The sequence below is a fragment of the Besnoitia besnoiti genome, chromosome V, assembly GCF_002563875.1.
Source record: "Besnoitia besnoiti strain Bb-Ger1 chromosome V, whole genome shotgun sequence".
Lineage (NCBI taxonomy): Eukaryota > Apicomplexa > Conoidasida > Eucoccidiorida > Sarcocystidae > Besnoitia > Besnoitia besnoiti.
Window position 1 is genome coordinate 3,776,609 of NC_042360.1, and position 12,931 is coordinate 3,789,539.

At 56.5% G+C, this 12,931-nt stretch overlaps 2 protein-coding genes across 2 annotated transcripts; one reads left to right on the forward strand and one right to left on the reverse strand.

Annotated features, from left to right (window-relative positions):
• Positions 1 to 2,046: 2,046 nt before the first annotated feature.
• BESB_063410 (putative transcription elongation factor 1) lies at positions 2,047 to 3,146 on the reverse strand (the record flags this gene model as incomplete). Its single annotated transcript, XM_029364755.1, has 2 exons — positions 2,047 to 2,713; positions 3,034 to 3,146. 2 exons carry the CDS (start codon positions 3,144 to 3,146, stop codon positions 2,047 to 2,049), a joined length of 780 nt encoding a protein of 259 aa, XP_029219463.1.
• Positions 3,147 to 5,939: 2,793 nt separating this feature from the next.
• On the forward strand, positions 5,940 to 10,331 carry BESB_063420 (uncharacterized protein; the record flags this gene model as incomplete). The annotated part of the gene is made up of 1 exon (XM_029364756.1): positions 5,940 to 10,331. The coding sequence occupies one exon, from the start codon at positions 5,940 to 5,942 to the stop codon at positions 10,329 to 10,331; it is 4,392 nt and encodes a 1,463-aa protein (XP_029219464.1).
• Between the last annotated feature and the right edge of the window lie 2,600 nt (positions 10,332 to 12,931).

Below are 12,931 nucleotides of genomic sequence, written 5' to 3' on the forward strand. Positions count from 1 at the left end.
GCAAACCTGCTGCAAGATGTCTTACCTAGCCGGCGTTCTCATGTACCGCCTCCTCGCCACGGCCAGCATTTTCGACAACCTCCCTTCCGTGTTGAGGACTACGAAGAAACTGCTTTCCCCGCAAAAAGGCGGCACGCCTATGTTACCGGATGCCGTGAGCGGCGAGGGGGCAGGGGCTGTTCGCGGGATTTTTCAAGCTGACGGCTGCTTTAGCAACAGCCGTCCAGGCAAGTTGCAGACAGCCGACGTCGGCTTCGTTCACCAAGAGGTGATCTGCCCTCGAATCTGCCCGAAGTGCTGCAAGCCGATGAGACGTGTGCGTCCACATAGCGATACGAAAGCCGGCAGCCTAGGAATCGGCAAAGTCCCCTTTCAAGAGAAAACGGATTTTGACTCACCAGAAGACGCATCGTGGCATGCTGTCGATTTTGAACGAGTCCGTGGAGGAGATATGAGGGACGGGAAAATCGATTTTCGGTGCTTACCAGATCTGGCAGATTGGGTGGAAGTGTCTATCTGACTGAGTTTACATGACAGTTCTCTACATGCTACTAGCATAGCGTGTGATTCAAAGGCCGGTATATATTCTTAGATCATGTGACCGACCGGGCAGGCCATGGCAGCGTGTGGAAGTGACCTCGCTGTCCTTGACTTCACTAGAAACTGCTAACCTAGTCTAAGCTCTGATGGTGTACTGCGCGTCGTCGTCTACTGGTCACATCGTACAGCCCCCCTGGGAGCATCCCAGCGCAGCCATTTTTCGGCATTAAACGGAGTGCCAGCGGAAGGCAATGTTTAACATTAAAACGCGGCCTTCTACTCACTCAGATCATAGGTAACCACGACTGCTGGGAGAAGCTGCGTCCAGACGACCACATGTGACTGTGACGTCAGCCTGCACCGTACCGCATCGTAATGCAAAAATACAATACCCACCCAGATAAGACGGAATTGATAGTGACAGCCACTACGAAAATCTGCTGTCCCTTTCGCCCGTTCACTGCGGGGGGTTTCCTCGGTGGCGCGGCCCACACAGAAGGACGCGAGCCGCGACGGTAGCGATGTCACAACCGTTAGAGCAGCTGTCGAGATATGGCGGTGCGAGGAGAGTTGGAAAGAGGCACTGCCGCACTTCATCTGCAGAAGCTGATACGTCGCTGAGGCCCGTGTTTGTGTGTTCCACCTTTTACCTCCACCTTCTTTTGAGCCTTCAATCGCACACAGCTTGTGAGGGTGATTGACGCCGCTAACCCACCCAACGAGTGTAAACACGCAAACGTGTAAGACGCCGTAGAACGGCGGGGCTGCTTGTGACCTCTCATACACTCCCTGCAACTCGAATACAAAGCACAGTTTTTGAGCGAGTTGACACGCCGCGAGCGACACTGACTGCGAAACGGTTGGCTCGCCGGCGTTGCTCCACGCAGATGTGGCAGTCTATCGCCGCCCGTTCGTTTTCAGCTCTTTGGAGCGAACAGTGCCAATCTTCCAGTTCAGTACAAAAGTAAGACCTGATCCTTCGTGAGCGTCTATGCCGTGCGGTCGCTTCTTGGCATCCTTGCATGTTGGCGGGTGACGGCAAAGAAAGGGACTTGTCCATCATGCATTTCAGCGTCAATAGACAGCCGCACGCCGCTTGACGGCTCGGCGCAAGAGCCCCCTGTGCGGTGAGGGCCGACCTCACACAAATAGATCCCGTGTCTCACGTGTGGTATCCTGCATCATCCAGTGAAACGCACACGATTGGCGTTCGTCGCGCCACCGGGGCGGGCTCTCACGGAGAAGTGTGAAGTTGCAGAAATTCGAGAGTTTTGGAAGGTGCTGTTACACATGACGAGCACCTCAGCGAGAAGAATCATTCAGAATCCAAACAACTCAAGCATTCCGCAGAAAAGGCAGGCAACGGAATGCTTATTCAGGACCGGGACGAGAAGACCTGTTCCGTGGAACACTATACTCCTGTCCAGCAGTGGAAACCAGCTGAAACCCTGACCCTCTCCATGACAACTCGATTCGTTTCACCGTGAGCAACCGCAGAAAGCCTTGTCACTCATCGTCTTCAAATAAGGCGCCGTCGCGCCCACTGTCCGCTTCCTCTTCTTCCTCTTTCTGTTGTTCTCGCAGTCTCCTAAGTACCCTCATCGCATCCGGCGCAGCTGAGTCGCCTCTGTGGTAAAATCTCTCCTTCGTGGCACTGTCTTCATACTCGCTGCTTTCGTCATCCGTTCCTCGGCCGCCCCGCAGACGCTTCAAACGGGCGCCGCTTCCTGAGGCCGCGCCTCGGCTTGAAACGGACGCCGATGTGCGTTGAAGATCCTCGTCACTGTCGGCGTCTTCTTCTTCTTCATCGTCCCCGTCCGAGGCTTCTGCCACTGCTGAACTCCTCCGCCTCGCAGCTTCCTGCGCATCAATTCCAAGTCTTCTTCGTTCTTCTCCAGTCGACCCTCCTGCTCGCGGTCGCGCGCCTGCGAGGCCGCCGCGGAAAGGCAAACCTGCAGAAGAAGCGCCATCTCCATCAAATCCGCCGACCTCCCCTTCAGCGGACGACCCCACCTTCCGCCTAGCTTGCTCCGCCGCCTGCGTGTTGGCTTTCACGCACGCGTCGATCCACGCGCCAAAGATATCGATGGGCTCGTCTAGCCGATTGATTCGTTTCTCATACGAGGTACCACAAATTCGACAAGCCAGCGTCCCTATGTTTCGCCCGCGGTCCCTGCATGGCACGCAGAAAATAATGGAGCAGCCAGGTTCTCTTGAAGAATCTGTGAGGATAGGGAGAGCCCGCCAGCGAAAATGCACATACACACAACCCAGACGGCAACTGACGCTTTGTCTCCCCCTCTACCCTGCTGTCGGCAACTTGCCAAGCACCACATCGAGACTACAGCTGTATGCTCCTCTGACGACACACGCCAAGCTGCAATAAAAGAAGTTCCTTTCGAGAGGAGCTAATGTACAAAACGGCGGGAGCCGGCCGCACAACGCAAAAGGCCGTTTCCGAGGACACACGTCCGCTTCTTCTCCTGTCCTTACATCTTTACCGCCACCGCTCGAGGGTGGCTGCAAAACGGGCACTCAAACTCTTTGTCGAGCTTGGGCAGCTTGGATTTCTTCGTCTGCAGCGCCTTCGATTTCCGTTTCCCCATCCTGGGAGTCCAAACTGAATTCGGACGTAAAATTCGGAGATGTCAAGAGAGACGCCGCTGGCGCGAGCCGCGCAGCCTGTGCCACCTCCCAGTCAGCTTTAGGACCCCGAGCAGTTTGTACGTTCTGTAGCCGGGTGCAGTGCGGGTTGCCAGAAAATGAATCGTCGCGTTCTTGAGAAAGAAGTCATTCGCTCGCGGCCGGCGAGCGACGCAGAGAAATGGAGGCAATCCTTTCTCTCAGCTGGACACAGACGAGCTTCCTACCGTATCAAACAAAATCCTCCGTGTGTCACGTCACCACTTTCACGAAAGGAAGCGCAACCGTGCTCGTGCACGTCCGTCTGCAGACGGCTTGAAGCCGGTTGTGACGAAAAGACTACGATGGCATGCGGACTAACCGTTCGTTCGATCTCCAGTGATGCCAAACAAACCACCGCCCAAAAGAGTGAGAGAGCAAAAGCTGGACATTCCAAATAGACGATTCGAGAGAGAAAAGCCTGCTTTATCTGACGAGGGCGCGTCAGAGCATCGACGGCATTGCCATGCACCGTAGAACGCAGTAACCTGTCGGCGTTTGCAGTTGCCGCATGCGCATGCCGACGCACCCAATGCCAGCGTGCGAGATCGCTTGAACCGTGGACAACTGCCAGTGTTCAATGGAGGGCAAAGGAACAAAAGCAAACAGCAGTTCCTGTGTAATGTGTAGCTCCTTGGCGTGTTCATCAGAAGCCCTGAACTGACGAGCACAGGGGATCGCTGCCGTCTGCCGACTTGTAAGACTCGTGGCGGGAGGGGGGGGGCTGCAAGTACTGCTAATGGACGGACACTGAAATTGGGGCCCTACCCGGGTGCCTTTCTCTTGCGAGTCTGCAACAACGCGTGCGCTACTGTGTGTTGCTGGGCTGTGCTGGCTGATCGAGTTCGTAGAAAGCCTATAGTGTTCTCCGCCTTCATTCAGAGATCTGTGTGGGTGACCAACACTACGTACTTTTCACAGAACCTGTGATAGAGTGCCAATGCACACAGAGACGGATAACAGCTCAATCGCGACGAGACATGTTTCTGGCGTTCAAGTCGATTGAAAAGAACTGCTGAGTTGCCGGACACCACACCTGAGTGGGACGTGCTGGTTCGCTCGGTTAGGATGAGCGCAGCACCACAAGGTGTGAGACGTAGCAAGGGAGGCTGCAGACCACTCACTAGCAGGCCAACCACACGAAAGAACCGGTGGCTGAACTTGGCTCCGACACTTAGTGGAAAGAGAGCGGTCTGAAGCCACGCTGAAATGGCTTCTCCAGAGCGAACTTTGTCCATCTCACTGTGTCGCAATGGCGTGAGTTCCAAAATACAGCCACCCCAGAAAGGGAAACTCTAGAGCAGTTGGAGGCGATAATACATCATATTGTGCATCCACAGGAGCAAGTATCGTTCCACTCGTCTGCATCGCAGCACTATACTGGGATGTTCGTCCGTCCTGCCTGAGCAGCGGCACACTGTGTGACGGCCACCAGACGAAGCTAGGCCAAGACCGCCATGCGGGGTGAATCTTGCACGTCACAGTGCTTGTTTTCCTCATTACCGCACCACATGAGATTCTGAGCTTTCCGCACGACTACGATCAACGGTAGTGACTGAAACTGCGGCCTGGGCACGCGGCGGTGACACAGGAGCAGCGACTCCCATGCACCAGTCCTTACCGCGGAACAGCTATGAAAAACCGTGACGGAACACACCCCATGAAGGCAAAATATCGTGAAATGCGGTGGCATCCCTACACTGACTCCGCAGAAGGGCGGACTGGCTCCTTTCCTGCATGGGCTGAGTCAGCACCTCACACACCCGCTCCCCTCTGCAGACGTGAAAGAATGCCTCTCATCGACGACAGCGCTGAAAACAAAGTGCGTATGGAGTTCCACTGCTGGGTCACTGTTGATCGCTATCTTTTAGGAAGTCAAAAATCGCTCGCAACGCTGAGGAATAGGACAGGGCAGATCGGCTGCGCACGGCTGAGGCGGAGGCACTACACAAAATGGGAAACTTACATTTCTTTCGAGCGGGGTAGCCCGTCTCTCGAAAAAGTTCCGCTCGGGAGGCGACTGACCGGGAGGCAGTGGCGTGCTATTCCTGACACAGTATCATCTCCGGCTCGTACGGCTGCGTGCCAACAGCCCCGCTGCTTGGTGCTTGCGACAAGGCTCTTGAGAAGTGAGCACCCGCCCATTTACCCGATCATGAATCTAGCTAGCTTCACAGCACTGCAGCGATACAAGCTTTTGCTCACACATTGCCAGCATGAGCTAAATGCCCATCACAGAACCGTTTCAGCGTGAGGTGCAGACGAAGTAGTCACTCGAGTTAGTTGGACGGGACTACGCCCTTTTGAACGCACAGCCACTCGCCATTCTAGAGAGTCGCGAAGCGCTAGTTTGCAGTTGGCAGCAAGTACACAGCGCAGGGCGATGATGCTGCCTTCCTCAGGCTCTGCTGATGACGCACAAACGTTCCCACCAAGTGACGGTGCCTGTGCCAATGAATGGGCCGGCGTATCAAACTCCGACACCCTTAAGCGTACAGTGGCTAGCCGTTGTTGAACACAAGTGCGACGACTGATAGCTATCGCTGTGCCCCCGTGCTCTGCTCCATGCATGGCCTCGAACTCATCTTTAAAAATAACTCTTGCTTCCTGGCGGCGGTTCGCGTACAGCGAATATCACCCCCCAAATTTTCCATGCTGTCACTTCCCATTGCAGGTGTGTCCCCAGAACTACTGTCCCGTTTTCATATACTTCCGCAATGAAGTACCATGCGGCTGTCATTCTGGCCCTGCTTTATGCAGATCGATTGCCGACAACTGAAAGCATTCTCATCCGACGCCCCGGTGTAGCTCTCATACCAGACGGAACGGCGCCAACGTTTCTAGCCTCTCGCAGCGATGCGACGACAGATCACCAGTCAACTTCCTGCGTGCGCGGAGGAAACATAGGTTCCAAGGCGCGCGACGCGAAGCAGCCCGTTCAGAAAGGGAACACGGAGGCGTGCATGGAATACTGTCAGAGCACACCAGGCTGCACTCACTTCACGTATAATCTGACATCAAAATACTGCCACATCAAGAGCGGCCGGCCCCAGTTCTACACGTACAAGAACGACGTGACGGGGTCCCGGTCATGTGACTTCAGTTGTTTCGTGAAAGGTGTAACGTACACCAACGCGCCGCAGGTAGCTGACACTCTGTCGACGCCCCTGGCGACTGACTGCCAGGCGGCGTGTGCGGCGGAGCCCAAGTGCAAGGTATTTGTGTGGCATGAGGACGAGTCGAAATGCTACTTCAAGGGGGAAGGCTTTGGGAAGCACAAGGAAGTAGGAGTACACCCAGATGCTATTGCCGGGCCGAAGGAGTTTTGCGACATGGGCGGCAACCTGATGCAAGCCGAGGTAGCGAATGGAGGCGCTCCGCCGACTCCTTCGACGGGGCCGCAAGTCACTCCCGGTCTCCAAGGCCCGGACGCAGGGCCAGGGCTGCCGCCTCCAGAAGCCGAGGTAGAGGAGCCATCGGAGGGTGACACAGCAGTCGGTGGCTCTGAGACAGAGGAGCCACCAGCCGGCGGCGAATCTGTTGAAGGCCCCGAGGCAAGTACGCCTTCAGGAAGCAATGACTCGACGCTGACAGAGTTGCCGAATGCTACCACCGACAACCCGAGGGAGGCCTGCATTCACAAAGGCAACACAGGTTCCAAGGCACCCAACATCAAAAACGCCGTCCAGAAAGGGAACACGGAGGCGTGCATGGAATACTGTCAGAGCACACCAGGCTGCACTCACTTCACGTATAATCTGACATCAAAATACTGCCACATCAAGAGCGGCCGGCCCCAGTTCTACACGTACAAGAACGACGTGACGGGGTCCCGGTCATGTGACTTCAGTTGTTTCGTGAAAGGTGTAACGTACACCAACGCGCCGCAGGTAGCTGACACTCTGTCGACGCCCCTGGCGACTGACTGCCAGGCGGCGTGTGCGGCGGAGCCCAAGTGCAAGGTATTTGTGTGGCATGAGGACGAGTCGAAATGCTACTTCAAGGGGGAAGGCTTTGGGAAGCACAAGGAAGTAGGAGTACACCCAGATGCTATTGCCGGGCCGAAGGAGTTTTGCGACATGGGCGGCAACCTGATGCAAGCCGAGGTAGCGAATGGAGGCGCTCCGCCGACTCCTTCGACGGGGCCGCAAGTCACTCCCGGTCTCCAAGGCCCGGACGCAGGGCCAGGGCTGCCGCCTCCAGAAGCCGAGGTAGAGGAGCCATCGGAGGGTGACACAGCAGTCGGTGGCTCTGAGACAGAGGAGCCACCAGCCGGCGGCGAATCTGTTGAAGGCCCCGAGGCAAGTACGCCTTCAGGAAGCAATGACTCGACGCTGACAGAGTTGCCGAATGCTACCACCGACAACCCGAGGGAGGCCTGCATTCACAAAGGCAACACAGGTTCCAAGGCACCCAACATCAAAAACGCCGTCCAGAAAGGGAACACGGAAGCGTGCATGGAATACTGTCAGAGCACACCAGGCTGCACTCACTTCACGTATAATCTGACATCAAAATACTGCCACATCAAGAGCGGCCGGCCCCAGTTCTACACGTACAAGAACGACGTGACGGGGTCCCGGTCATGTGACTTCAGTTGTTTCGTGAAAGGTGTAACGTACACCAACGCGCCGCAGGTAGCTGACACTCTGTCGACGCCCCTGGCGACTGACTGCCAGGCGGCGTGTGCGGCGGAGCCCAAGTGCAAGGTATTTGTGTGGCATGAGGACGAGTCGAAATGCTACTTCAAGGGGGAAGGCTTTGGGAAGCACAAGGAAGTAGGAGTACACCCAGATGCTATTGCCGGGCCGAAGGAGTTTTGCGACATGGGCGGCAACCTGATGCAAGCCGAGGTAGCGAATGGAGGCGCTCCGCCGACTCCTTCGACGGGGCCGCAAGTCACTCCCGGTCTCCAAGGCCCGGACGCAGGGCCAGGGCTGCCGCCTCCAGAAGCCGAGGTAGAGGAGCCATCGGAGGGTGACACAGCAGTCGGTGGCTCTGAGACAGAGGAGCCACCAGCCGGCGGCGAATCTGTTGAAGGCCCCGAGGCAAGTACGCCTTCAGGAAGCAATGACTCGACGCTGACAGAGTTGCCGAATGCTACCAGCGACAACCCGAGGGAGGCCTGCATTCACAAAGGCAACACAGGTTCCAAGGCACCCAACATCAAAAACGCCGTCCAGAAAGGGAACACGGAAGCGTGCATGGAATACTGTCAGAGCACACCAGGCTGCACTCACTTCACGTATAATCTGACATCAAAATACTGCCACATCAAGAGCGGCCGGCCCCAGTTCTACACGTACAAGAACGACGTGACGGGGTCCCGGTCATGTGACTTCAGTTGTTTCGTGAAAGGTGTAACGTACACCAACGCGCCGCAGGTAGCTGACACTCTGTCGACGCCCCTGGCGACTGACTGCCAGGCGGCGTGTGCGGCGGAGCCCAAGTGCAAGGTATTTGTGTGGCATGAGGACGAGTCGAAATGCTACTTCAAGGGGGAAGGCTTTGGGAAGCACAAGGAAGTAGGAGTACACCCAGATGCTATTGCCGGGCCGAAGGAGTTTTGCGACATGGGCGGCAACCTGATGCAAGCCGAGGTAGCGAATGGAGGCGCTCCGCCGACTCCTTCGACGGGGCCGCAAGTCACTCCCGGTCTCCAAGGCTCGGACGCAGGGCCAGGGCTGCCGCCTCCAGAAGCCGAGGTAGAGGAGCCATCGGAGGGTGACACAGCAGTCGGTGGCTCTGAGACAGAGGAGCCACCAGCCGGCGGCGAATCTGTTGAAGGCCCCGAGGCAAGTACGCCTTCAGGAAGCAATGACTCGACGCTGACAGAGTTGCCGAATGCTACCAGCGACAACCCGAGGGAGGCCTGCATTCACAAAGGCAACACAGGTTCCAAGGCACCCAACATCAAAAACGCCGTCCAGAAAGGGAACACGGAGGCGTGCATGGAATACTGTCAGAGCACACCAGGCTGCACTCACTTCACGTATAATCTGACATCAAAATACTGCCACATCAAGAGCGGCCGGCCCCAGTTCTACACGTACAAGAACGACGTGACGGGGTCCCGGTCATGTGACTTCAGTTGTTTCGTGAAAGGTGTAACGTACACCAACGCGCCGCAGGTAGCTGACACTCTGTCGACGCCCCTGGCGACTGACTGCCAGGCGGCGTGTGCGGCGGAGCCCAAGTGCAAGGTATTTGTGTGGCATGAGGACGAGTCGAAATGCTACTTCAAGGGGGAAGGCTTTGGGAAGCACAAGGAAGTAGGAGTACACCCAGATGCTATTGCCGGGCCGAAGGAGTTTTGCGACATGGGCGGCAACCTGATGCAAGCCGAGGTAGCGAATGGAGGCGCTCCGCCGACTCCTTCGACGGGGCCGCAAGTCACTCCCGGTCTCCAAGGCTCGGACGCAGGGCCAGGGCTGCCGCCTCCAGAAGCCGAGGTAGAGGAGCCATCGGAGGGTGACACAGCAGTCGGTGGCTCTGAGACAGAGGAGCCACCAGCCGGCGGCGAATCTGTTGAAGGCCCCGAGGCAAGTACGCCTTCAGGAAGCAATGACTCGACGCTGACAGAGTTGCCGAATGCTACCAGCGACAACCCGAGGGAGGCCTGCATTCACAAAGGCAACACAGGTTCCAAGGCACCCAACATCAAAAACGCCGTCCAGAAAGGGAACACGGAAGCGTGCATGGAATACTGTCAGAGCACACCAGGCTGCACTCACTTCACGTATAATCTGACATCAAAATACTGCCACATCAAGAGCGGCCGGCCCCAGTTCTACACGTACAAGAACGACGTGACGGGGTCCCGGTCATGTGACTTCAGTTGTTTCGTGAAAGGTGTAACGTACACCAACGCGCCGCAGGTAGCTGACACTCTGTCGACGCCCCTGGCGACTGACTGCCAGGCGGCGTGTGCGGCGGAGCCCAAGTGCAGGGTATTTGTTTGGGAAGAGGACGGGTCGATCTGTCGGCTGTATGGAGAGGGGTTCACGGCGCACGAGGAAACAGGCGAGTTTCCAAGGGCCATCGCGGGACCGAAGGAATTTTGTGACATGGGTGGCAACATAGCGCGGACTGGACCTGCTGACTGGTGAGACTTCCGTGCCGCTTTTTATTTAGCGTGTCGCGCGGACCAGTGTTACGTATGTTGTGGGCACAAAACGTCTCCAACTGAAAGAAGTTTGTGTTGCGTGGGCGTTCCGTCGTTTGTTGTCATGCGCACTGCACGTTCGTAACATAGTCTAGCTGTGATGGAAAAAACTGTCTTTTGCTTGCAACCTTGGAGCGCGTAGTCGTTACGAAAACTCGTCTGATGCAGCTAACGGAGAGGGCCGCTCGCGTGAGGAGCACCGGTGCTTGACAGGGAACGCCAACGGCGCGGATACCCTTTACTTTCACAGCGTCATTGCAGTTCCTACCCCCACACGTCAGTGCCTGCCGATTCGCTTCTGTGACCGAGCATCGGGGCCGCGAGTCGCGCTGCTCTCTTCGATACCGGGGCTTTTTGATATGAAGGGCGACCAGCCCCCTTTTTCGCCGTGGTTTCGCAAGCGCTTGCCGCCGCATTGACTTACCGAGGTGCATTCGACTCTCCTAGTGCTCCCTTCTAGATGTGACTTAGTTTGCAGTTTCGCAGCGGCGGATCCTGAGACGCCCCATACTTTCGGGCGATGTACATATATTCGAGGACAACGTCAAATAGTGTGGTGAGACAGGCGCAAGCGTAGCATGGCGGCCCTGTGCTCAAGACCCTTTTCAGATATTCGCAAGCGACCGAAAGTTTTACCCTGGAAGAGCCGCACTGGAAGAGCCGCACTGGAAGAGCCGCACTGGCCACTATAAGAGCAAAGCGAACGCACACCGCCCCTTTACTCAGGGCCTAGAAGTGTGCACGGGATTTCGTGACATTGCGAAGTCACGATTGCAGCACGATGGCGGCTTGACTCATAGAATACAGCTCGATGACGGGATCTCGTTGCACCGAGTTTCTACACACCCACCGCACGCTGTGGCCCTTGGTTGAGAGACAGAAACCGCCGCAATCCTAAACTCACTTGCCTGAGGAGCACGAGGGTCAGGAGCCTTCGGAAGTTGAGAGCCCTCTCCCCAAGCCGGCCCCGGAGGAGCCGCCACGGGGCAGTAGCTGTGTTGGCTCATGGATAGAGTCCGAAGCAGAGTATACAGGTGCAGTGGCTTGGAAGGACGCGCCCAAGGCGTTCTTGGATACAGGGACGTTTAAGAGCTCATCGGCAAGTTCTGCCTCGTACAGAGCTCTCGAGTCGTGTTCGTTTGCCACACCGATGATGGAAGCAGGTCGCGAAAGTGCGCGACTAGCTGCGTCCAGAAGGGAATACATTTTCCAGTGCGCCTGACGTTGCATCCTCTTTGTCGACCCGTTTGGCAGCGTGAGACGCTGAACCGAACTGCAAGATAGTCTTGTGAGCGGGGAATGAGAGCCGAAGTGCTTCTATACGGGAGACGCCGTGGTCGTGCGCCAGCAGCTGGGCAAGGACGCTGACGGTATTGCGGAGCTGAAGGTTCTTGCGACGTGGGCCACATGTCTTTCAGTAGCACCTTGCTCCATTTAGCGTCCGCATGTCGCCCACGATCAAGCTTCGCGACGATTTTGCCAGAAACCATCTGCGTTGCCGAGCGGCACTTCCTCTTTCATTGGTTTCAGTTGTTTCCGTGTGAGGTACACTGCGTCAAACGGAAGCGCGTCGACTAGTATTCCGTAGCTGGTGAGTATGTTTTTATGTGAAATACCACATGTTACCTTAGAGCGGATAGTGACAGAGAATCTTTCGTTGTGTCGCTTGTAACTCGGAAGACCAATCTTACAAAATTGTCTGAGTGAATTATCAAAGGTGCTCACACGAGCCCCAGGGCAGCTCTTGAGAGGACAGCGGCTGTAGTGCCTACTGTTTCGACACACTGCCACGGCGCGGCGGCATCGTATCAGTAGCAGTCTATCCAGACTGACGAGTAGAGCCGCGATTCGTAGCGTCGTACGCGATACCGGGATCCTCGGCGTCGGGAGTTGATGAACGTCACCTGAGACACTTCTGCGGAGAGGCGTTCGCTGCACGGGTAGCCAGCCGCTGTCCACATAGCGTGTGGCTATAGTCCTGCCCTTCAGCCACGTTTTGCTTCCTCGGTGACGGACCCTTGACCACCGCCATTAAAGCGGGACGCCTGCGTTCGATACGACCGCGAACGTCTCTGGCGGGTGCGAAATAAGACAATGAATGAATGAAGCCAAAGCGGTGTCGCTCTGCGGGTCACGAGCGACCAGCAAGTCGCCCGCAGCTCGTCTGCACGTGTGCATGTTGATCGCCGAGACAATGCCATAGCAGAGTCTGGAGTTCGAGGGCATTCCCGAGACGACATTCGTGTCGAATGAGAGACTGCCAGATGTGCTAGGTGAAACTGCAAGACATCGAATGTGGCCGCGGCACGCGGGGAAGGCGCTGCTCGATGAATAACCTCGTCTGCTTGTTGCGCGGAGATTGATTCTGCACGTTCTACGAGTCCATGCCGCGACACCCTCCTTCGTCCCTAAGAGTCCCCAAGAAAGGGCCACCAAAACAGTGAACGAGATGTGCAGGGATGCATGCCGCGAAACTAAGGGCGTTAAGCAGAAACGCACTGCGCCTGTGTCTGACCTAGGGCGGGCTCCAGTGGATTGTATGTG